At 36.4% G+C, this 25,554-nt stretch overlaps 2 protein-coding genes across 3 annotated transcripts in view; one reads left to right on the top strand and one right to left on the bottom strand.

The window, feature by feature from the left end:
- Nucleotides 1-19,477, top strand: part of LOC134527937 (uncharacterized) — a 39,522-nt gene extending 20,045 nt beyond the window's left edge. For both annotated transcript variants that reach the window (XM_063360981.1, XM_063360982.1), the window contains 4 exons: nucleotides 11,585-11,772; nucleotides 11,893-12,084; nucleotides 12,849-13,316; nucleotides 19,258-19,477. In XM_063360981.1, coding sequence (XP_063217051.1) covers nucleotides 11,585-11,772; nucleotides 11,893-12,084; nucleotides 12,849-13,316; nucleotides 19,258-19,366 — 957 coding nt within the window. In that variant the 3' untranslated portion in view covers nucleotides 19,367-19,477. The remainder of the gene's footprint in view (nucleotides 1-11,584; nucleotides 11,773-11,892; nucleotides 12,085-12,848; nucleotides 13,317-19,257) is intronic.
- LOC134527938 (uncharacterized) lies at nucleotides 16,878-24,999 on the bottom strand. The gene is made up of 2 exons (XM_063360983.1): nucleotides 24,889-24,999; nucleotides 16,878-24,294 (listed from the first exon to the last, which is right to left on the bottom strand). Exon 2 carries the CDS (start codon nucleotides 21,361-21,363, stop codon nucleotides 20,416-20,418), a length of 948 nt encoding a protein of 315 aa, XP_063217053.1. The 5' UTR covers nucleotides 21,364-24,294; nucleotides 24,889-24,999; the 3' UTR covers nucleotides 16,878-20,415.
- Nucleotides 25,000-25,554: the final 555 nt, after the last annotated feature.

Raw genomic sequence — 25,554 nt, 5'->3', positions numbered from 1 at the left:
TTTTTATATAACCTTATTTTATTTGTTCCCAAAAATTAGACATTATTATTGAAAAAGTGCATAATGTATCAGTCAAAATGACACTATTTTTACGAAATTAGTTTCATGGAACCTCAGTAACATAATTTAAGTATCGTATTTGTTCAGTAGTGTTCCATCTTTTTTAATAAATAGATTTCATAACAAATAAAAACATTGACACCAAAATCTCGTGTTTTAAAAACAAAATTGTTCTGAAAATAAAACCATAAAATCTTGTCTAGTAATGGACAATTCCATAATATTGGTAATTTAATCAAATATAGTTTTTTTAAAATTACAATGCATAGTATTTTTAATATGTTTCTAAATAACTACCTCATTAACAGAATTGTTTACATCATGTTCAATACATATTTGAGAACACTCTGAAAGTACTAAATATTTTTTGGATGTCCATATGTGTGACACTAAATAACAATCTTTAACTGCTCAAAAGTTCGCACTTTGGTTCTCTTCTACAACTCATTCTGAAAACATGCTGAAGATAATTTTAAAAATATCAAAACTGACAAATCTCTTTTAGTTTTGTAACCTTATATCCGTAAAGTTGTAGTTGTGGATAAATGGTAGTAAATGTATTTCCCACACATGACAGCTGGTAATTCTCTGGAATATATTATTAATTAAAATTATTTTACATTATACTTTCACATGATTATTACATTTCTGAAATATTCCCATCGATTTTTAATGCATGAGAAAATATAACCGGAAAATTAAGTCAACAGTCCCAAACGTGGAATCGCACTAATGTGATTATTATACTAATTACTATCGTTGCATAATTAAATGTTTAAATAAATATATATATTTAAATTTAAAAAATTGTTTTATTTGCTAACATAACTTTCTACATACATAACATGTAATAAATTGTAAGATTCTATAGAGCCATTCCATTTCAATTCAGGCAGGAGCGTGTCAGGTCACCATCTCAGATTTTCTGTAAAAAATTACAGCAGTTACAACCAGTGGAGACAATATCAAAAAAGGTGGGAAGAAACGTGTTTTTCGAATGAGCGGCATTACAAAACTATTTAACGGATTCCGTTGATTTTTTTATGCTGTAGCTATTATATTGAACTATGGAGTGGTATAGTTTCAATGAGCCTCATGACAATATTTTTAAAAGGGGAAAACTCCAAAATTTGAAAAATAAATTTAATTTTTTTGGGATTTTCAAGAAAAATTCATGGAATAATCAATTTTCTTAAAACTTAATTCTGGCAATATGTAGACCTATTACAGCAGTTTTACAGAAAAAATGTTTTTAATTCTATTATGCACGTAATTATTAACATTTAACTTAAAATTTTGCAAAATTTGACTAAAGTGCCATTTTTGATTGACAATTACTCAAAAACCCCTTTTCTTAAAAATCTGAAAATTTGTCAGTTTGTAGTTGTAACTTTTTTTAATAGCATGCTCTTTGTTGGATAGTGTGTTTTTGACCGTAACCATTTCTAAAATTTTTTGAAAATGTAAATTTATTACATTTTCTAAGGATTGCACGCTCAATTAACAAATATGTTTTGTTGGTCTCTAAATATGAGATAAAATTCGTTACTGGTTCTGAAATTGGGCAAACCTTGGGAAATATGAAGGGGGAGTCCCTCTCTGAATATTCCCAGGTGCTGTAAGGGGAATTCCTGGTAGTTTCAAGGGAATTCGCTGGTAACCACAAGGGTAATACAGGACTACAAGGGAATTCCAAAACTTTTTCTGTTACAGTTGTGTTATGTGTGTTGATCGGTGATGTTCAGCTAGTGAACTAAATCATGTCTGACTTTCATAGTAAAGAGAGAATTAAATGTGTGGACTACATTAAAAGGCACAAAAAAAGTGTGTACTAAAGTAAATGTGTGGTGATGTGTAAGGTGAATGATTTAGCTGATATTCAAAGGTTTGTGGGAGTATCTGTCTCAGTAAATATAAATGATATTTTGTGTACTAACTGTGTTACTTTTTATAAAAAGAAATTTCTGTAACTTGCTGAAGAACCTGCAGAAGGAATACCCACATCAGAGAATTTTATTCCGGAGGATGAACTTGTAAGTGTTTTAAATAGCAGTCTCATCAAAACATTAGATGTAGGAGTATCACTATTGAAATACCCTTCAGAGGTGAGATTGGATAGGAGAGAAGGTTATGCGAGGAAAAAGAAGATAAAATTAGTCGAGTTAAAAACTGTAGCTGTGAACAAATTACAAGATATATATCACGTGCATGTTTCAAGTGAGTCTGAAGATAAAATTCCTGTGTGTGTCAATTGTAGTCTATGGTTTTCTGATATTGACTCAGCTCTTCGTCGTACTTGTAACTACAATGGAAAAGTACAGCTACTAACATTGGTACCACAAACAATTAGTAAAACTGAATTGAAGGAAAAATTACCTACACTGTGTAGCTCTTTGAAATATAACAAATAACAAAATTGAGGAAGAAGATGATCTACTGAAGTGTTTGTGTGATGAAACGAGGAATGAAGATTGCTGGCTCGAGGAGTGTTGTGACTGTCCTGGCACAGAAACATTAACTGTTGAAAATTTTGGCTTGGAAGAAGGGGAAAAAGTTACATTTGCGATTTGGGAACATGGTGACCTCATAAAAAAAAGTATCTGTAAATAATTTTCTGGAACATGTAAGGCATTGGGTTAAGAAAGCTATTCCTCACAGTTACATTAGGAAAATACAAACGGAAGGAATAGCTGAAGCAAGAAGTTCTGTCCAACAAAATAATGCTCTTGTTTTACATTTTGATTGTGCTGAGAACTGGTCGGTTGTATTGCCTGATGAAATCAAAACTTACCACTGGCAAACTGACCAGCTTTCACTGTTTACCTGTGTTGCATACTTTTGTGCAGAAAAAAAAAGTTTTGTTGTAGTATTTGATGATGCAGTTCACGACTGCTCACGTTCTGTGTTCATTAGAGATTATAAAACTGGAAATTTCAAAATTTTGTCAACTTTTGAGTTTAGTAGTGTACATTATAGATGGGGCGGCTGGACATTTCAAAAATAGGTTTCAACTGTATGAACTATCTAAAAATACTCAAACTGTTGAAAAAAATGTATTTTTTCTGTTACAGGGCATGGCAAAAGTGCATGTGATGCAATAGGCGGTTTGTGTAAACATTTTGCAACTAAGTTCAATCTTCGGGCAGTGTGTATTAATGCCATTAGAGATTCTACTGCTTCATTTGTTGCTGAAGTAGGGAATCTTGTACCAAAGATAACTATTGGCTCTTGACAGTAAAACAATTCAAACGTATAGGTCATGTAAGGAAAAAGAATGGGCTACTATAAAACCAGTTGTTGGAATACAATCAAAACATTACTGGCTGATTAAATATGAGACATACATGGGAAGCACAATTTAAAATAAAATATAAATAGTTTTACAATCCAACCAGATTAAAATACATTATTGAATAAATGATTTCCAAGTAGGCCGGTTCGTTGCTTGTGTTTACAATCAGACTTGGTGGATGGGACAGATCATTGGTATATCTAAAGAGTTAAACTACATCACTGTGTCTTTTATGCATCCCCATGGTCCAGCTGAAGGGTTTCAGTGGCCACAGGAATCTGAAAAGAAGAAGGACGAATGTCCGGTGCCACTACAAAACGTTTTGTTAGCAGTAAGCAATCCTACTCCACTTGGACAATCAGCAAGACTCCACACTTTCGAAAAAGCTGAGTTGATGAAGATCCATCAGCTCTACTGTCTTTAATCAGTCAAAAAATATTTTAGTAAGTTTATCAATATACGTTACATATAGCTGAGGAAGGGTAAGCAGTCTACATTTTATTAATTAGATATAGGTACATATGTTGGTTTCATTTTACTTTGAACTTTCGGTTTTCATGCAAGTTAAAGTGCAGCATATGTATTATATGTGTGTGTATATCTATTATATGTACATATTATGTACATAATGTATACACAGACTCTCCTTTTGTAATTCCCAAGGTTTACCCAATTTACGAATTACATCTCATATTTAGAGACGTGCAGACCTTAGAAAATGTAATAAAATTACATTTTCAAAAACTTCTAGAAATGGTTACAGGCAAAACACACTATCCAACAAAGAGCATGCTGTTAACAAAGGTTAGAACTACACACTGACGAATGTTTCAGATTTTTAAGAATTGGGGTTTTAGAGTAATAATTGTCAGTCAATAATGGCCCCTTTGTCAAATTTTGCAAAATTTAAAGTTAAATGTTAAATATTTTGTGTATCATAGAATTAAAAACAATTTTTTCTGTAAAACTACTGTAATAGGTATACATATTGCCAGAATTACATTTTGTAAAAAAAATTTTTGAAAATCTAAAAACATTTAAAGGTTTTGTCAAAGTTTGGAGATTTCTTTCCTTAAAGATAATGTCATGGGGCTGATTGGAACTATACCGTTCTGTAGTTCAATGTAATAGCTACAAAATAAAAAAAATTGATGAAATCCGTTACATAGTTTTGAAATGCCACTCATTTGAAAAACATGCTTTTATCCCACCTTTTTTGATTTTGAACCAACTTTAAAAGGCTATAACATAGGTAAAAAAAATTTTTGGGGCGAAATCCGAAATCCTTTTTGTTGTGTACTGCGCTTGTCTGCCATCTTCCCAGACTCAGTCTCTCCAACCTTGGAAAACCCACTCGCTAATCCATCTATACTACACTACTCTCTACTAATTAGTTCCCCCCCCCCCCCCCCCCCAAACGCACTGTTTATCACTTCTGCTCACTTCAGCACCTCCCCTACCATTGTTGCCACTGCTTAGTGGGGTGCCTCACCCTCCCACTGCACCTTTGTGCCAACAATTTCAGGGTGGGTAAAACTGCCATTTCTTCACCGAAGCCCCTAAACTCTTCCCCTTCACTATCTTCTACTGTGCTCGGAGCTTCGCTTTGTCCTTCTTCTATCCGGTTCTCCACTGCTCCTTCTGCTGCTGCTGATCTCATTGTCGTTGGTCCCCCTGGCGGAGGATGCTGCCCCCACTTCCAATGTCTCCTCCCCCTGGATTTTCCTCGGTCCGGTACCACTCACTGCCCCTGCTGCCCTTTCCAGCTCCGGAATTGTATCTCCTCTTGCAAATGACTCCTCCTTAAGTGATCCTGATGCCAAAATCTTATTATTTCCCCTACTTTGACTCTATATGTAACCATGCTCACCACCTCTACAATCCTTCCCAGTATCCACCGAGTCTGTTCTCCTCTGACGCACTTTACCCACACCTGATCATGTAAACTAAACCTGAGTCCTGGCCCTCCTCTTGGCCTACTTGGCTTTTTATGATATTCCGGCAAGTTTGGTTTCATCAACAACAATTGTGTACGAGGCTTCCTTTTTAAGAACATTTCCAGTGGGGTCTTCCTCGTTGTGGTGTGAGGTGTGTTGCGATATGCAAATAACCACTTATCCAATGTATGCTGCAGGTAGAGTGTCCCTCCCGTTAGACCATTCTCCATTGCTTGCTTCAGAAGGGCTGTTTTTAATGACTGCACTGTTTTCTCCGCTGCTCCATTGGATTGGGGGTGGAACGGTGGTGTCAACTGCAGGTTGATGGCATTTGTCTTGCAAAACTGCTGAAATTTCTCCGAGCGTAACTGAGGCCCATTATCCGCCATCAGGCTTTCCGGCAAGCCATATGCTGCAAAAGCCGTTCACAACTTTTCAATCGTTTTCTCTGCCACCGTGCTTTGCATTGGCCATACTTCCACCCACTTAGAATAGGCATCAACCAAGATCAACAACCTTTTTCCCTCCCTTTCAGCAAAGTTCACATGCACTCGTTCCCCCACTCAACAAGCTTCCGGCCACGGCATCCAAGACTTTTGTGGTATGCTATGCCTAGTTAGTTGGCAGGCTGTGAATTTCGTTACCGTATCCTCAATCTCGTTATCCATACCTGGCCACCAAACATAACTCCTAGCCAGCATCTTCATCCGCACTACTCCCGGATGACCCTCGTGCAACATCTGCAACACTGTTTCTCTCAATACTTGTGGAACCACAACCCTGTCCGCCCACATAATACAATTATCTTCTATCGCTAACTCATCTCTTCTGGTGACATAAGGTTTCATACTTGCCACCCCATTATGCTGTGGCCATCCATACATGGTATAGTTTTTTACCCTTTTTCAAGACTTCTTCCTTTTCCGTTTCCTTCGCAATCTCCTCCGCTTTGATTGGGATGTCCCGTTGCACCAGGAAAACTGTTTGCTCCACTGACTGCTCGTAGGCCAGTGGTAACCTTGACAAAGCGTCCGTATTACCCATGTCTTCTCCTTTTTTGTATTCTATTGAATAGTTATAGGTCGTCAGGTGAAGAGCCCACCTCTGTAACCGGGCTGCGGCCAAAGATGAAACTGCCTTCTTTGGTCCAAAAATCGTTGTCAACGGGCGATGATCCGTATACAGTGTGAAATGGTGACCATATAAGTATTTGTGGAACTTCTGTACTGCAAAGATGATGCTCAACACCTCCTTCTGCAATTGGCAATAACCCTGCTCTGCCTTGGACAGGGTTTTAGATGCAAAGCAAATGGGCCACTCTGTGCCATCTGGCATCCTGTGCGTTAACACTGCCCCCACTCCATATTGTGAGGCATCACTAGCTACAATTAGTGGTTTCTGTGAGTCAAAGGGCACTAACACTGGAGCCTGAAGTATCCATTCCTTACTTTCCTCAAAAATTTGTTGACAGTTGGCATCCCATGTCCATGCTGCTACTTCTGCCAATAAGTTGTACAGCGGTTTCAGCTTGCCTGACATTCCCTGAACAAATCTGGCATAGAAATTGATTAAGCCTAAATACGCCTTCAACTGTGTCACCGTGGTAGGTACCGGTGCCTTTTGAATTGCCTCTTGTAGATCGTCCGCCGGCCGAATACCTTCCCTACTTATAACATACCCCAAAAATTTACTTCTTCCTTCAAGAAATGGTATTTTTGTTTCCTAACCTGTACACCCTGTTCTTGCAACCTCGCCAACACTGCTTCTAGTCGCTCCAACCCCTCCTCCACTGAACCCCCCGTAGTCAGAATGTCATCGAGATACGCCACCACTCCTGGAATACCCTGTAACATTTGCTCTTTCACCGCTTGAAATATACCAGGAGCACTCGACAAGCCGAACTGTATCCTACGATATCTATACAGGCCCCTATGGGTATTTACTGTCACCAATTCCTGTGATTCCTTCCCCACGACCAACTGCTGGTATGCATTAGACAGATCCAGTACACTAAACACCCTACCATTAGCTACGTATGCAAACACATCATTAATGCCTGGGAGTGGCTGGCGTGTTAGTTCAATTCTAGGGTTCACCGTCCCCTTAAAATCTGCACAAACTCTTACCTCGCCGTTGACCTTTGGGACAACGACCAGTGGGCTCGCCCAGTTGCTGTATTCCACTTTGTCCAATATGTGCTGTTTCTCCAAATTCTGCAGCTCCTTGTCCACCTTGTCTCGAAGTGCAAATGGTACAGTCCTTGCCTTGAGGAAAACTGGTGAGGCCCCCTCCTTGAGTGTAAAATTAGCCACAAAATTTTTTATTTCTCCAAACGCCCCACTAAATATTCCCGCATACTTATCCAGCATCCTTCTAGCACTTCCTCCTGTACCCGCTCCAGATGTCTCTAGCTAACACTCACTGCACAAATACTGTTCCAGTCCAACTGAATATGAACGAGCCAATCCCTTCCCAATAGTGATAGAAGCCGCTGTTGACCCGAATCCACCACTAATAGCTGAAGTCGGCTCCACTTTTCCTTATATTCAACTTCCACTTGAGCCCCCCCCCCCCCCCCTTTCACTGGTAGGTCATCCCCAAAATATGTCCGCAGCTTGACCTTCGGTTTACTTAACTACAAGTTTGGCCAGTTTGCTAAGTATGTTTCATTTGACACCAACGTTACTGCTGATCCGGTATCCACTTGCATCACCAGTGGTTTACCTTCCACCCTAACCAGTACCTGGTACCCCACTGAAGCCACCCCCTCCAGGTGCTGTATGTTAAACAACTCCACCACTTCATTGCTATGGCCATCACCCCCTCTGTTCCCCTCAACGTGTACCCTTGAGTCTTGTTTTGCCACCCCACACACTGCTGCCACCTTCTGCTTGCGACATTTCTTAGCCAAATGTCCTACCTTTGAACAGGTGTGGCACTTGTATTGTGAGTATGGGCACGTTACCGCTATATGCTCCCTACTACCACACCGATAGCATTCCCGTTGACCAACACTAGTTCCAAATGCTCCCATCCCCGGCTGATGTTTTGGTTGCTCCCGCACTTTATACACTTTTTCCGACGATGCCTGAGGCCCGGAATTGTTATTGTGACTTTGAGGAACATGGAACAGTTGCTGTTGTTTTTCCGCTTGCTCTAATGTCGTTGCCAATGCATAGGCCTGGTCCAACATGTATTCCGCTTCAATTAACTTTTGTTGGATATTTGAACTGAGCAGGCCGCTAACAAATTGGTCCCGCAAAGCCTCCGGCAAAAACGCGCCAAAATTGCATGTTTGTGCTAAGTGCTTAATGGCTAAAGAACTCGGATATTGATTCATTTCCTTTTTGAACATGCCCATGGAATTTGAACCGTTCTGCAATCACGAGTGTCTTTGGGCTATAATGAGTTTTCAATATTTCTTCTAGAGCTACAAACGACTTATCCCCCGGTTCACTTGGAGACACCAAATCACACAAAACCCTGAACGTCGTCTGCCTGATCACAGACAACAACACCGCCTGTTTCCTCTCTGGCACTGAATTTGCATCAAAGTAGTGCCGTAACCTCTTCAAATACGTCCCTATAGTATCTGAAAGTTCCGCTAACTCGTTCATACGTCCAAACGAAGCCATTCTTCGGAGAAACCGCTAACTTATTAAAAAAAACGACCTTTTCGCCAATGTTATGTACTGCGCTTGTCCGCCATCTTCCCATACTCAGTCTCGCCAACCTCGGAAAACCCACTTGCTAATCCATCTATATTACACTTTTAGCACATTTCTTGTCTCCACTGGTTGTAACTGCTGTAATTATTTAAAGTAAATCCGTGATGGTGACATGACACATTTTCTTGTTAACTGCCTGGATTGAGGTGGAATGGCTCTATATTATATACACATGCAACACATCTTAGCATAGACTTCTAGAGCTTACATTTTCTACTCCAAATATTTTACTGGCTTAACCTTGATAATGTACTAGATACTGTATACTGAAGTGAATTAAATTGTTGTTATGAATTTATAACATCGAACTTTAAGGGATACAGATGGTTGAAGTCAACAGTAACAGTGGGTCTTTTCAATGCATTTACTACACAATTGTAAATGAACATGGATTGACATACATATTAACCATGCTGCAACTAAACCACAAATTTCTGTTGGGGATTTCTGAAGCGTTGGTAGTTCATAGTGAATGACCCTGAGAACAAAGTTGACCTGCATTTATAACAAGAAATATAGTTTTGTCTTTATGAACAGTGACCCTTATTAGACCCTTTTCCAGGGTTTGCAAAAATATACAACTAAAGTTGAACAAGCAAATTTCTCATGGCGTATTTAATTGCCTTATAATTACACACTACGATGGACACTACTTAAAGGCACATCATTGTCTTTCTCCAGCACAAGTTTTATACTGGAAGTTATGTTAGTCTGGCATCTCAAATTATGGAAACAAGTGTATGGCGAGATTCGACCCTGAAGATGGCTCGCTACTATGTTGGAAATTAACAAAAAAAAATAGCATCTGTAGTGTAAATTAGCAAAAAATGCTATTTTTTCAGGCATCTACCCATTACAAAATAATATTTTTAAAAATTTTATGCTGATTTAATTTTCACCTCAAAGAAAGGTTGAAAATATTAATGTTACATGTTAGGTATTATACTTTCCTTCAGTCATTCAATATTCAATCAAGTAACAAATTGTGTTACTTAAGTGCACAAAATCAATATAATGAATTATATAATATTGTCACGGTCTGAAAATTTCTTTACTTTTTTTTTCTTAAATTTATTTTACTTTTGTATCTCGTCAGGTTAACGTGTTGGTGTACGTGCGCGTTTCCAGGCACGGCCGGGTGTTTGCGACACTCGGGTGATAAAATATAGGTTGCTACGTCCGTAGTTTGCGAGCTTGATGGGTATTACAGGACTGCGAGGTTGGCGAATCCTACGGGTTACTGGCCAGGGCTCGACGGGTTGTTGCCACACGTCGTCCTGAATTTCGCGCTAAGCTACGCCAGTGTTTCGTTCTGTTTCTTTTTGCCGTTTGTCGTTTTTGCTTCGTTGCCCTTTTGTGAACGCGCCCCGGAGACTCTGCGCCGGGCAAGTGTCGCCATCCATCGGCCGGTTCTAGAGACTCAGCTCGAACAAGAGAGGAGAGGGGAAGTGGGGAGGTATGCTCGCACATCCAGGGACTGTGAACGTGACACTTTTTTGTTTTTCCTTGTGGAGGGGGTCGGGCACCTCTCCCGGCTTTTTGTTTTGCGCTGCTGCTGTTTTTCGGAGTGGCCTAGTTTTGTAGTTAAAACCTCCTTCCAGGGAGGGACCTAGGATTTTTGCCTGGGGACCTCGCTGGAAGCCGGGTCCACGTCGGTTTGAAACATTTTTTCTCCGTCTCAAGTCAGAGGGTAAGTGGTTAGCCATGGCTCGTCCGCCACAATCTTTTCCCGGGCGGTCTCCGTCCCGATTCTAAATTCAATGTTGTAGTTTAAAGTAACTTAGCTTTTAGTATTATCTTTTATTCTTTGACGCTGGTTGCTGTGAGTAGTTATGTGCTGGGTTGTAGCACAATAAATCTGAGTGGGTGCTAATGGCTAGCGGGCAGCCATGTTACGTAGTAAAGCGTGCTTAGTGAGTACACTAGAGTAATTTAACATATTGTTACTTATTCATGAATCTATTTGTTAACTTATTTGTTATTAATTTATTTGTTAAACATTTTCCAGAGTTTAATTATTGTTATCCTAGTATGTGGCCTAGTAAATAAAATCTGTGCTTGAATGAATTAATAATGTTTCTTTTCAGTACATAAATCTTACCCTACACTCCCTGTATGGGGAGAAGACTTGGTCTCGGGTACAGGAGCTCTACCATCTTAATCAACCCCCAATGTTATAGCTTATTTATTGTTTTATGTATAGGAGTACGTGGGATGTCTGGCGGAGTCCGGTCACAATATTGTAATGAAAGCATGTAAATTTAATTAATCAAAAGCTAATACATTAATACATCTATTGGAGTTTCCATTATTTTCTTTTTACTTGATACAATAATGCTTTGTATTTTTGTATTTAATATTTTAATAATATAATAATATACAAACACAAAATTATTTTATTTAGACATTTTTCCTCTTATTTTTATTTATTGTTTAATGTCAAGATGGGGTATGTGTCAAGCTATTTGAATACCCAGTATACTTTCCACTCATAATATACTAAAAATATATATTTAGTAAATTAAAATTCTTATTTATTATAAAACATAATTTCAATTTTGTTTAAGGGATTTTCAGATACAAGAAATCTGAGTGACGAAAAAAGGCCTCGTAGAAGCTGCTCTTGTACCAGAAAAGAAGACAACAGACATCAAGTTGTGAGCGAGAATGAGAGATATAGGACCGAGACTAGCAAACAAAAGCCTGATGTAAATTCAATGGGTGACAATAACATCTGTGGTAAAAAAAAGAACAAGTAAGTACATCCAAATCTTATATTTGTGTTTGACATGTGATATTGACTAGTTACTAATAAAATATGCTTCATTATATTGTATCAATAATTAATGAAGAAAACATTTTGCAATTATTTTAGGTGTAAGAAATCAAATGAATATTTGATGAATGGAGGAAAGAAAGCCAAAGAACTTTGTAATGAAGTAATTTCAAGAAACGAGGAACTGTGTCACCGGAGCGGAACACCTGTTACTGATGCTAAAACAAGAAAACACCTTAAGGAAAAAATTATCTATAAGAATGTTAAAACTTCATTAACTAATGTAGAAAAGTAAGTAGATAACAGTGTTTTTGGCAATACATAGTATGTTACTGTTCTTATTTAATACAAAAATTTGTCAATGCAAAAATGTTACGAAATTTTGCACTACAGTATGGTTTTTCATGTACCATACAGCTCACTTAAGTTAAGTTGAGCTCACAATGGTCAATTCTTCCAAAAGTTGTTTACTGACTCAGCCTCCTCCCATCCCAGTCAGAGGCATGGTGGCATTGCACACCACTAGCCTTGGAACCTTGAAAGCATGCTTGCAGTGAGGAAAAGGGATGAGGACAGCCAGCAGTGTGTCTGTCAATAGTGTAATGGACTTGCTCTGACTTTGGGGGTCTTCCTTTCTGTTCAGTTATCGGGTCCCGAGGGATTTAGAGCTTACAGCACTGCAGGCCCACCACTTTACTAGCGTGTTTTAAAATTTTGAGCAAGTTGTATTTACTGTGGCCAAGCCAAGTTAGTTCCAAGCATACAGATTATTGAGAGAGACAGTGAATGGAGCGGAATCTTTCTACCATTTATTTTGTGCACTCTGTCCGCATGAGGATTTTTTTACAAAGGCATGGGTGATGTTGGGAAGAAAGGCTTTAGGATCAATAGTCTTGTCCAGCTCAGTAAGATGTGTCTGTTCAACTTTGATTGTGTTCTTGTGGAGGACCATAAAGTGAGACAGCGCACAGCCAGTGTGTATCATAATTATAAGAATCTTAAGAATAATTATTATAGTAACAATTAATGTAGCAAAAATTTTGCATTTGTTTTAGGTGTAAGAAATCAAATGTATATGATTTGGTGAATAAAGCTGTAAAATCAGAAGTGCTTGAGAAAGAGGAAATTTCAAGAAAACAGAAAGCATGTCTGCTTAATGAGATCCCATCTCCGTCATTTATGACGAAAAATGTGAATGCTGCAGAGGAAGAAGTTCCTTCATCTGATGTGAGATGTAGACCGAGATCTAAAGAGCCTTCTGTGAAAAAAATATTGGAGACCAGAGAAACTAGTCATGAGATCATAATTTCAAGGAGAAGACACGAACAACGTCGGCTTGAAGAGGTTTCACGACCTGCTGTGTGCAGAGGTTCAAAACATCCAGCGAAGGATTCCTGTCTGCATGATGCCATGAAGCAACAAACATACCTGAATATAACTCCTATTGCTGAGGTCAGCAAAAAGAAACACCAGAAGAAAATTCTTTTTAAGAACATAAACATTCCATGGACTGCTGTAGAAAAGTAAGTATGTACAAAATATTTTTTTTGTACTTTAGTTTTTAATATTAAAATTCTATGTTTCAGTAAATTAAAGTTTTCATGCGCCATACAGCTCACTCAGTTTAGGTTCCCAAAGTTGATGTGACCTGACCGAGCCTCCTCCTATCAGAGGCATGGTGGTATTGCACACCACTAGCCTCGGAACCTTGAAGGAGCGCTTGCCATGAGTCCGGCTAACAAGGGGACCACCAAGTATGGTACAAACGGATTTTAATAGGTCTTATATATGTTGTGGAAAGAGGCCCCCAGAGTACTAAACTAAAAGGTTTTTGTCCAATGCGCCTTAGTTTTCGCGAAAATGGCGGTTAAAGTTTTATACGAACGTTTTAGACTGGTACATTTTCCGTTGCGCCAGGCGAGCCAGCCTAGCCTAGTTGGTAAGGCTCTTGCCTAGCAGCCGGCCGGCCAGGGTTTGCTTCCTGCTCATAGAAATTAATTTTTTGATTATTTTATAATTTTTTTAATAATTCTTATTTTAACGCTGAAATAAATGGTTAAAAAATATTTTATTTTTGTGTGATGTATTTTTTCAATAATATTTGGGCAACGATTGCTACCTGATTTTGTCGTTCCCAACCTTTCTTTTAATAATTGCTCTTATGCTGTAATGGGATTCTAATCTTTTAAAGGGGAAAAAAATGGTCAGGAAGTAATGAATTATAACACATCATTCACTCATTGTTATATTTAATGCTATTCAATGTGATTTTAATACACTTCTAGTACGAATTTAATACATCGTCGCTAGCTTTAAAATAAGAATTATTATAAAATTATAAAATAATCAAAAAATTAATTTCTATGAGCAGGAAGCGAACCCTGACCGGCCGGCTGCTAGGCAAGAGCCTTACCAACTAGGCTAGGCTGGCTCGCCTGGCGCGACGGAAAATGTACTGGTTTAAAACGTTCGTATATAACTTTAACCGCTATTTTCGCGAAAACCAAGGCGCATTGGACAAAACCCTTTTAGCTTAGTGCTCTGGGGGCCTCCCTCCACAATATATATAAGACCCATTAAAATCCGTTTGTACGATACTTGGTGGTCCCCTTGTAAGATATATTCTGTTCGCAGATAGGAATAATCAATTTTCATTTGAGCTAGCTTGGCAAAGAGAAAATTTTGGCTACTGGGCGCACAGTTTTTCGTCTGTGAGACATCTTTGCCGTATAGAAATAGATGAATCAAAAAATTGTGATACATTACCACATCAGCGAAAATGTTTTCTTCTTATTATGTTTCTGTGAATGTGCTGCCAATATTTAATTTTATAAATGTGGTATTTAAATATTGAATAAATGTACAAGTTTTGTGGTCTTCAACCTTGACAATCTAACGTGCTCAAAATATCCATTGTGTGACTGCTAAGTGAAATCCCTAACCTATATTATTATGTCTACACTGTTTTGAGCATGTCTAAATGCACTGTTACAAATTAATTGAAAGAATGCAGCGGAATGCAAATTGATTATTAAAATTTATAATGCGTAGTAAATAAACAAATATGGGCTGCAGCTTTTTTTTTTAAATTAGGATCTGTTTTGATAATTGTAACAACCTTTGCAAGGACAGTATATTATCAGCAATGGGTAAGCTTAAATTCTCAAATCTGTGCACGTGATGACAGCAAACAAATGACAGATGTCCCCAAGAAATAACATAATTTCTGTATGGTGGCGAAACATTTTAGTGTGCCAAACATTGAACTTCCCAACCTTTAGTGAAAATAATCTGGTTGCTCTGGCATTGGATGACTCACATTTTGTACAGGTGTTTTAAAATGTTGAATGAGTTTTATTGTATGTGGCCAAACCAAGCTAGTTCTGAGTGAGTGATGATTGAGATGGATGATGAATATAACGGAATCTTTCTACAAGTTGTGTGTGCATTCCGTGGCTGTTATTACAACGCAACAGCGCGATGTGAATATGGCGATGCATCAGCAAAATATCACTTTATTGTGAAAATTCAGTTTTACCTGCACAAAAATCTAAAATAAATAATTATTTATAAAATGTCTCTTGCTGTTATATACACCAACCATATGACAGACGTAAATGCTTTCACGCATTTTTTAAATTTTTTTTAACAGATATGTTTGAGAGGATAAATTATTTAATTCAATTTTAACATTCAGTTGTAAAAATCACTGTTTGTAAACATATTTCGGAGATAAATTTAGAAAACAAAACCTTAAAAATATAATAATAATAATAATAATAATAAATTACAAATGCACTAGTTTAACCATCTTTCGAAAACAAAATTCTGACTTGCATTTCAGTAACGCCACGCCCACAACATGGTGGAAATATAAAATATTTCTAGTCTGAAAGTTAGTCATATCTGCCATTTTTGTTGCGTTGATATCGTAGATATGTCGAACGTGATATGTTAGAAATATCTGCGTCACCGTCATCATACTATTGTGAACATTAGTGTTGGGTCTATTTTGAATATAGAATTGCTGATTCCATTGATTCTAATGTTATCTAAGAATTCAGAATCTAATGTTTTTGAAATTGAAGTTTGATTTGTAGCAACCCAGGCTACTGCCCTCCCCTATTTATTACATTTTGTGATCATATTCGATACTTGCTTAGGTTTTCTGGTAGGCTGCAAATAACATATGTTTTTTCTTTTGAGAAGTATTTGTGCATTTGCAACATGTTTTATGATATGCTTGCCTAATGGTGAATAAGCTGCTTAAAGTTATTTTGACCTGTTTATTGGCATCCTTATTTATGTTTTTTATGTGCTTTCACATATTATTTGGTTTTTTCTATTATGTTTCTTTGGTTCATAATGCATGGACATTAGAATTGTTCTAGAGGGTACTAGAACAATCAAACTGATGCAATGGTTTTATCAGTGGTATAAGTGTGAGAGAGACAGACAGCCAGACATATCTTGTTTGTGGGAAAGACTTGTGATTTGGTCAAGATGCTGCTGCTTTATTCCTGGGATGGGTTGATTTTTCTATATGTATTTTTTTTAAATTTTTTTTATTGGAAATTATGTCACATGAGCGCCCTTGCCCCTTCCTGAGGATGACGAGCAACCATGTTAGTTTGCGTCTGATCGAGGTACCGAGGGGTTGAGTGTTGATCCATGGCTAAAAGTTAACAAAAAAAATTGTTAAGGCAGATAATTTTGTGGTTGTGGTCGGGACTATACCACCTATATTTTACCTTTTTAAATCTTTTTGAACTTTAATATAGACTTTTTGGCCACAGTTGTTACTAATAGCTAACAACAAGGATATACTAAAGTTGTCATCGTTCTGAGGACGTAGTCCTTCGGTGTGTACCATAAGTTGCTAGCAACCACAGGATTTACTAATAAACAGTGTGTATTATTCAAATTTTGCTACCAACAAACAGTAAATTGGTGATTTGGAGCCAGTGAAGGTGTTTTGTGCAACCAGTTTGCTTTTTCATCTCGTACATGTCTTTCATTGTCAGAAGATGGCTGGCATTTTGAGTTGTGGATTTTTCGTAAAGAAAAAATAAAAACATTTAAAATCAGTTTGTGTCCAAAAGACTTTATTTCAGTAATCAATCATTGACAGTAACTACTTTTTTTTTAGCACCCAGAAAATTTCTTCAAGTGTGTTTGCATGTAACAGCCATACCAAGTAGAGCTAGCCTACCAGCATTACCTCAAAATTGCTAGTAACCATCACAGTCAATGAATAAGGATTTTCATCTGATAAAACAATATCTTTTGCAATTATTCAGAACTTTTTCTAACTAACCTGATATTCAAGTACATTTAACAGGAGACTTGTTTGTTTAATAAGGAATCCATCCAATTGATTTGCCATAATTATCATAATGTTTTAAAATTTGAAAATTGGTAGTGAGTGAAAGTTCTTACACTTAACTTAATAAACACTGCTTAGTCATACTTTTTAGCAATTATTTTTAAATAGCAAGTGTGTCATTACAACATAATTTTACTACAAGTATTCCTACAATAAAATTTTACAATTCCATTTGTTGTTACAGCAAGCTTCCATGTTACTTTAGATTGAATTTTGTCATAAAATACAGCACGTTTATTTAACATTTACTTTCATTTATTGTGTTAAATGTATTTTTTAGTAAAAAACAATATTTCGTTTTACTATTGAACCAAAGCAACATTGAAACACACAAGTTAATTTTATTTTGGGGTCTCTGTAACTGAAACTATAATGCCCTTGTCTTTATGTGCTGTTTATTATTATTATTATTTGACGTTGTAAATGAATAAACATCCATTGAATTACATTTGTAAAAAATTAAAGGTATTATAGATATCCAATAACATAAATTAGGAACTTGATCAGCATTATCTAAAAGAGTATGGAATCTTATGAAATCAGAATCAAATCATAAACATGGAGATTGGAATTATACATCTTTGTAATTAACCCAATACTAACAATCATTATAGTTTTTCCTGGTCAACTTAGATTAGACAATTAATTCTGTATATAGTTAGCAGGTAGTCTTTGATTGGCATTAAGGGGGTAATTATACATGCAAATGTGAAGTTCATCCTTGTGTGTGCTGGGTTGAAGGAGATGCTACAAACTAATATATATACATGATTAAACCTGCACTCTTATCTTTAAAAAACAAATTAAAGAATTACATTTCTATTATTTTTAAAATTATCTTATCGAAGGGGACTGTTCTATTAATTTTGAGAACATGAAGATAACAATTGAGGATAAAAAAAGACATACATTGAACACAAAATTTTTATTCATCTTAAAGGAAAATTTGCAACTTTACTAGCTGCTGGTTTATTTAATCTGTAGACTTGTTATATGTTTAATACTCAGTTTTCAATAGATCATATCTGAAAAGTTATCATGCCATTCCACCCAAGTCCAGAGAAGATTGATTTCGTGATAACAAATTTTCTTGAGTAGGCTGCAAGAAAATGTAGAAAATCAATAAGGATGCTGCAAAACAGGGAAAGAAGCACTTTATTTCTGTAACTGTAAATTTTAAATACTGTACTTTACCCTGTAGTTACTTCAGGTGCTAGGAGCACATAAATTAAAAAAAATAATATTTTTTGTAACTCTGCAAAGTCCAATGAAACTTGTGAACTGGACTCATGGTTGGATTGTCAAAAATATCCTGGATTGAGTTCCCAGCGGGGTCCAGTCCTCAGGTTCAAGATTGGTTGTTTTTTCCACTTCCATGCTGCACTAGCAGAGTCATCCTGGCATGAAAACCTAAGAGAGCTTCAAACTTGAGAGTGAGAAACCAGGCAAAAGGTTGTGGGAGATATCTACTCACCACATTATGGAATGCAAGCAAGCGCTAGTCCAGTGTTGTAGTGCTGGCAGTGCATGGTGTCCATAGAAAGAAAACCGGAAGTGTTGAAATTCTCACTAAAATACTGCCTTTTCTTAAAATTATGGACTTTACTATGTAATTTAGATAAGAATACAATTATTAATTATGTAGAATGTATAGTATCTAGATAACCAAGCTTCTTTTGGAAAAATCTGATATTTTTATGTGCATAAAATGTATATAGAGCTCCATTTATACTAAAAATCATTTTCTCAAAGATTAATTGAACTGATCACATATTACATATCCCTTTTCTATAACATTTGTTTAATGTGGTGTATATGTATTTTAATGTAAAAGTTTTTGTTAAATATATTTGCCTACAGTTGGAACCTACTTCAATTAAATTCTAGCCTCCAAAAACAGGTATCTTGTAAATATAAACAAAATTGTTAAAATGTAAAGTCTACATTCAGTATTTCACTGTTACAGTTTTGTGCTACCAAAAACATTTTTGTTGTTATTCTCAAAAAGATTTTGAGATATTTTCTAAAATGTTTCAATATTGAAAAGGCACAGTAATAATTTTTTTTTATTTGTTTAGGTTGTGTGATGACTTCATGGAAGAATCAATGCAAGCTGTCTCGAAAGAAATGTACCAAATTATTTCTGGCATGGCAAAAGCAATGATTGAAAATGAATTCAAGTATTAGTTCCAGTACTGACTTTTTATTGTTGTTTTAAGAGATATATTTTTTTGTGATATGAGAACACTTTAACAAGTTTTTGATTATATGGCTGTGATTAAATTATTTATTGAACTGTTATCAAAGATTTCTCTTCTTTCCTCGCCTCACTGTGTGTTTCTGTGCTCTGCCAACTGGGTTACAAACACAAAATCTCGCATAACCCAACTTCAAAAACTATACTTACAACCACCAAACTACTTCCCAGCCACTCAGAGCTTTAGTGTAATGTGAATCCGTAAACTGAGGTGTTAGTGCGCTTGCAAATGTACAAAAACTATGTCCCGTGGGATTTTTGATGATACAAGCATGGGAGTGGTAATAATCTCTTCGTTATAACATGGAGAATCAGTATTTGGATGGTGGACAGGAGACACTAGTGGCAGATTAATCTTATACACAAAAAACAAAATGACAGCCACTCGGCCGTACATGGTATTGGTTTTTCATGTTTAGCTCATAAAATACAATATTTATGACAAAGTGATTTCTTACAAAAAATATTCAGTATTAAATTATACACAAAACATGTTCTTAGGGTATTTTGTGTACGGCTGACCATTAACACAGAAATTTGGCTTTTAAATGAATAATTTATGATTTTGTTTTCCAAAAAGTACACAGTGTTTTTTTTTCTTTTAAAGAAAAAATACTAACTTTTTCAAATTAATTACATTATCTGAAACATAAGTAGACTTCAAAGTTTACACAAATCTCTAACATATGTCTACTGCATTTTACTAAAGCAAGGTTTATCAAATAAAATTACATTATAAATCTCATCACTTTCTATAGTTGATTCATTGCATTCATCTATGTCTTCTGGAAGAGTGGGTGTTGTACCAAGCTTTGCTAGGGCCTGTAGTAGGTCATCGTTAATGGAATTAAATGCTTTCCACCACTTAAGCTTCCCTTTATTGGCAAATGACCCAGTGGCATCAGAACCTGATAAGGTATGAAGTCCAGGGAGAGCAGCAGACTTGAGTAATCCCAATGACTTGTGGATAGGGGCTATGTCAACAAACCTTTTCATTCCCTGGCCAAGGAAAATTCCAAATTGTAATGTCATTTGAGGAAATCGCCTTAAGGCTAAAACCAGAACATCTGTATCTGGCGAATAAATGTGCGTTGTTCTGTATCCTTGTTGTGATACGTATACTCCATGAGGTATGATTTTTGTATCTGCATGAATTGTCCTTATACGTGTCAAACACAATATGCACTGAATTATAGGCATTGAATTTTTTACCAATCCACTCGCTTAAGTGCATTCCTAGATCGTGACAAGTTTTTGCTGTGTTAGGCTTATTGTAAGTGTGCAGTAGAGCCATTCCATCAATTATAGCCGCGATTTTGTCCGATCCTTGTGAGTCTTCTGTTGGATGTGATAGTGGTGAACTTCTATAAATCTGTTCTTCATTTGAGGGCAATGACTCCAAAATCGCTGCAAGATTTGATTTGTTGGAACAATGATGCATTTTCCCATCACAAGCAAACAATGATTTTGGGAGGGGTGAAAATTCGTAGTTGCTCAGATTGAACTTTATGTCAATATCATCTCTGCTTCGAGATGCTATCAATAGCATAGACATAAGTGAGATATCTGTTTTCATAGATACTATTTTGTCTTTAAGGACAACTTTAACCTTTTTCGCTGATGCTTTACAAGTTTTTGTGGGATATTTCTTCATTGGAGGCCAAAATTCTGTTTTGTTGCTATTTGCACGCTCTGCCATAAAAGATTCCTCTAACTTTTGACCCACTTCTTCTATGTTACTTACAAAATCTTGCACATCTTCCGGGAACACTCTTTGAGTAAGACTGTGGGTAAGTTGTTGGTTTTTACACTGAAAAGGGTTGGTAGAATTTATATATGCATCTTTGAGTTTCAATTCATTGCGATCCTGGCGTTTTTGGGCAGTATCTAGAAGCCCGTGGTGTTTTGTCTGTCCACCAGTTTTCATCCCAAGCAAAATTTCTGTCTCATTTGAAATTCTGTTCAGTTCGGGATTTACAAGGAAGAAACTATTTCTGGCATTTTCATTTTGTGTTATACCTACCAGTCCTCCTTACACTTTCAATTTACAGTTTTGGTGCTCTAAAGCTCCATCTGCACCTAGGGCACAGAAGGGTACAACATTAAGATTGACAACCCATTTTCCCTCTATGAAGTTTTTCCATATATCTGGATCTGTTGATTGTAATCCATCCATCTCAGCAAGATAAAGTGAAATCATCCTTGCATAATTTAGTATATTTAGAGCAAAGAAATATTTCAGAAAGTCATGAAGAGCAGCCAGGCTGAGATTCCAATCAGATGTTCTAACAGATCTGATAAAGCACAACATAGACTGTACCATATCCATATATGAACATGCCATCTTGAAGACCGGTTCCGCTGATTTCCTAGAACTCACAAATCTTTTAATTTCTTCAAGTATCCTATTTTCTTTAATGAAAGACATTACCGCATCATGTTTTTGTTTAATATTGGTTTCATTGTGAGATTGTAAACTTACTGCCAGTTCATCCAGTAGAGGCTGTAACAATGCAATTTTTCCCGGTCGTTCTTTGTCAAATTCTTCTAGAAGAAGAATATTTAATGTGGTTGCAGTTGTTAAATGGGCTTCAATAGCTCTCCTTACGTGTCTTCCCTCCAGTATTTGTTTCATAGTCACTGAGGAGTACAAATCACATTCCACCCACAGCTCTGGTATTCCACTTACACATACAAACTCACCAATTGTTCTAAGTTGAGCTATGATTATGTGCAGTTCTCCAGGCTTCAATATCCATTTGCCCTTGCAATCTTCTTTTGCCATTTCAAACTGCTTTAAAGGTTTATAAATTGCCTTGTCAGCAGTAACAACGACTTTGTCGTTTTATTCACATATTCGTTTAGTTTTTCAAGCTGCCTCATAACTGTTAACTGAACATAACTATTGGTTGGAGGCTCTGGAATTACTGGCAGCAATGAAACTCTGGAAACACATTTCACATCTCCTAAATAGCTGTTATACCATATCCATGTGGGAGAGTATATAGATATATCATTACCATTCAATATGGATCTTCGTAACAGGAACCAAACACTGTCAAAACATATTGCTTTTTTAAGTAATTCACCATATTGTTGGACAATGTTGGAAACGACTGGTTCTGGACAACATGTCTTCCAGTTCGTAGGTTTTGTACAATACAGTATTTTTGGTAAGGCATCTTCAAGATTTGGTAATGGCAAATTATTTGATGAGGCCAATGATATTGGAGCATGCCGATCAGACTCTTTTACATCTTGGTAAACAGTTACAGCTGTCCCATGAAATGTCTTTCTTCCATCAATGGTGTTTTCACAAAAGTCAATATTGTCCATAGCACAATGTATAAACCTGTCAGTAACCAAGTCTGGTGGTATGTATACGCCATCATTGCTAATAATCCTATTAACCACACTTCTTGCAATATCTGTTTCAATTCTCAGGACTCTTGAGTAATCAATACTGCAACCAATGTTATACGTACATGAGTTTGATCAAAGACTGACTTCGTGTTGTTTTATGAATAGTTAAGCCACAAGCCACCTGAAGAGGTAGTTATCGACTGTGATGGAAACTTAAAGATGTTTTGTTTTCTACTTGTCTTCGAGAAAGACAATTTGACATGAGCGTCTGTGACATATTGATTGCTCATCTCTGTACATCTTCTTTCTTTGTTATTTTATTTTCATTAATGGTATTTTTCCCTGCGATACACCATTTAAAGAACATTTTAATTTCTTGTGGAACAATTTCTGTGAAACTTTCTGGAATAACCCCATCAAATATCCATGATTTTGCTTTAAAAATGTGTTTTCTTATAATGCTTGCAGATTCAAGCAATACATTCAATTCTCTCATCATTTCATCGCCACAACTTTCCGCTTCAGCAATATGTTTGTCTCTAGTACATTTCATTAAAACTCTTTGCGGCTTGTTAGCCTGGTTTGGACGAGAGAATTCAATGTCTTTGTCTGATAGTTCTGTTTCAATGAAAACTTTAAGTTGTTTGCATGTCATAGCATTACGCTGTACATTGTTTGAAGAACAAATATTTAAATACGTTTCTTCCAGGACATCCATTCCAAATATTTTTCCTGAAGACACTTCCTGCTCCAATATATTTATAAACTCTACACATGCTGCCATTGAAGCAACATCCTTAATCTGTTGATTTGTGTTCGTATTCTTCGGTCGAAGGATGTTAGTGACATTTTTTGCCCAGCATTTTGGGTGGTACATCACGTCAATTGCATGAGCGTCATTTGGGTCTACAGCTTCGCTAAGCCGTACTCGTAAAATGTCATCATTATTTAGTTCAACAGCATGGCACAAGTTTTTCCCAGCAGTATTAGTCGACACTTTTCTTAATTTAAGTCTTCTAGAACCTGGCTTGTCACAAAAAAAAACACTGTTCTTTTATATAGTTCTTAGTTTGAGATCTTGTTAATTTGATAGAAAAACTTTCAGAGGTTGACGCACATGCCTCTTGCAATGGCTCATTTAATCTTTCCTCGTATTTCTTTCTTAAAAGTCCAATATGCTTTTTATGGGCTATACGTTGATAATACGACCTATGCCATGCAATCTTTTGTGTTCTCATAGAATCAACACTAAAATCATCATCAAACTGGTTTACTAGATTTTCGCGTTGCTCATCACCATAAAATTGTCTTTCAGCTATGCAATTCACAAGTTTCTTGTAAGTATCACTAGATGGATAAGATACTAGTTTTTCAGACGATGATGAGGTACAGAGGACACAACCAGGATTATTTATTGTCTTCCTCTTCTTCGCCAAACTACAATGATATGCAGCATCCATTATTACGTTTTTTTCTGGTTACTTCTCCAAGTTATCTGTAAAAAAAAATATATTTTATATTAGCTTAATATTGAATGCATACAAATTTTAAATGCATACATAACATGCACAAAGTTACAGAAAGCGAGTAATACTGGAGATTTCTAGCATCTGAGTGAATTATTCATTTAAAAGCTAAATTTGTATGTTAAAGGTCAGTCGTACACAAAATACCCTAAGAACACGTTTTGTGTATAATCTAATACTGAATACTTTTTGTAAGAAGAAACTTTGTCATAAATATTGTATTTTACGAGGTAAACATGAAAAACCAATACCGTGTACAGCAGAGTGGCTGCCATTTTGTTTTTTGAGTATAAGATTAATCTGCCACTAGTGTCTACTGTCCACCATCCAAATACTGATTCTCCATGTTATAACTAAGAGATTGATACTACTCCCATGCTTGTATCATCAAAAATCCCACGGATGTACACTTGCAAGCCGACTATGCCTAAAATTCACCAAACACTTCCGTATAATCATATGGTTTGGAGGGCGGAGGGCATGTTCTGATGGATAAATTGGTCGTGAGTTAAGTGCACGCTAATATGAATGGTGCGTGTGAATAGTTTAGTTTGTTTACGTACTGAATCATTGGCCGGGGAGTGTAGCCTCTCGCCAGTAGACAGACGAATTGGTGTGACGCAGGGCCATCTTGGAGAACTGTCAACAGAGTATAAAAATAATTGACCCCCTTTGTTACTCCTACCTAACAATCTCAGATTCATCTCATAATGCATATGTGCAACAAACTTGTGCAAGATTAAATGCAAATTGCTGGAATCAAATATAACTTAATCAAAGATAATTTATAATAGTTAGGGTCAAGATAACATGGGGAACTGTGATAAAACAGAAAATAGCACCGCAAAGTGTGTCAGTAGTCTATGTAACACCAAAATGCAAGTTAATAAACCATTTAGCACCGACATTTTACTTATAATATGAAAACAATCAGAAATTTGACAAACCTACTCATATACAAAGATTTAATATTTTATTATGGTAACTTTATCGGATGTAATTTATTTTGCTATAATTTTGTACCAAAAAGACACTAAAATTTGCAGTTATTTTTTCAGAGTAGTTCTGTCCCAGACATGCTTCTTTTCATTACTAATGATTTTGTTGTATAAGAGCATCATGACTGTGTCAGTCTAAAATGAGACTATTTTGGTGAAGAAATTACTAAGAAAAATTTTAGTTTCATATTTGTTAGATAGTACACTATTTTTGTGAATAAAGACAATGTT

This window comes from Bacillus rossius, chromosome 1 (genome assembly GCF_032445375.1).
Source record: "Bacillus rossius redtenbacheri isolate Brsri chromosome 1, Brsri_v3, whole genome shotgun sequence".
NCBI lineage: Eukaryota > Metazoa > Arthropoda > Insecta > Phasmatodea > Bacillidae > Bacillus > Bacillus rossius.
This window is presented reverse-complemented; position numbering and strand designations above follow the sequence as displayed.

Bases quoted from the DNA above. Each gene is read 5' to 3' on its own strand.
- LOC134527938 (XM_063360983.1), bottom strand. From the start codon at position 21,363: ATGAAAACTGGTGGACAGACAAAACACCACGGGCTTCTAGATACTGCC.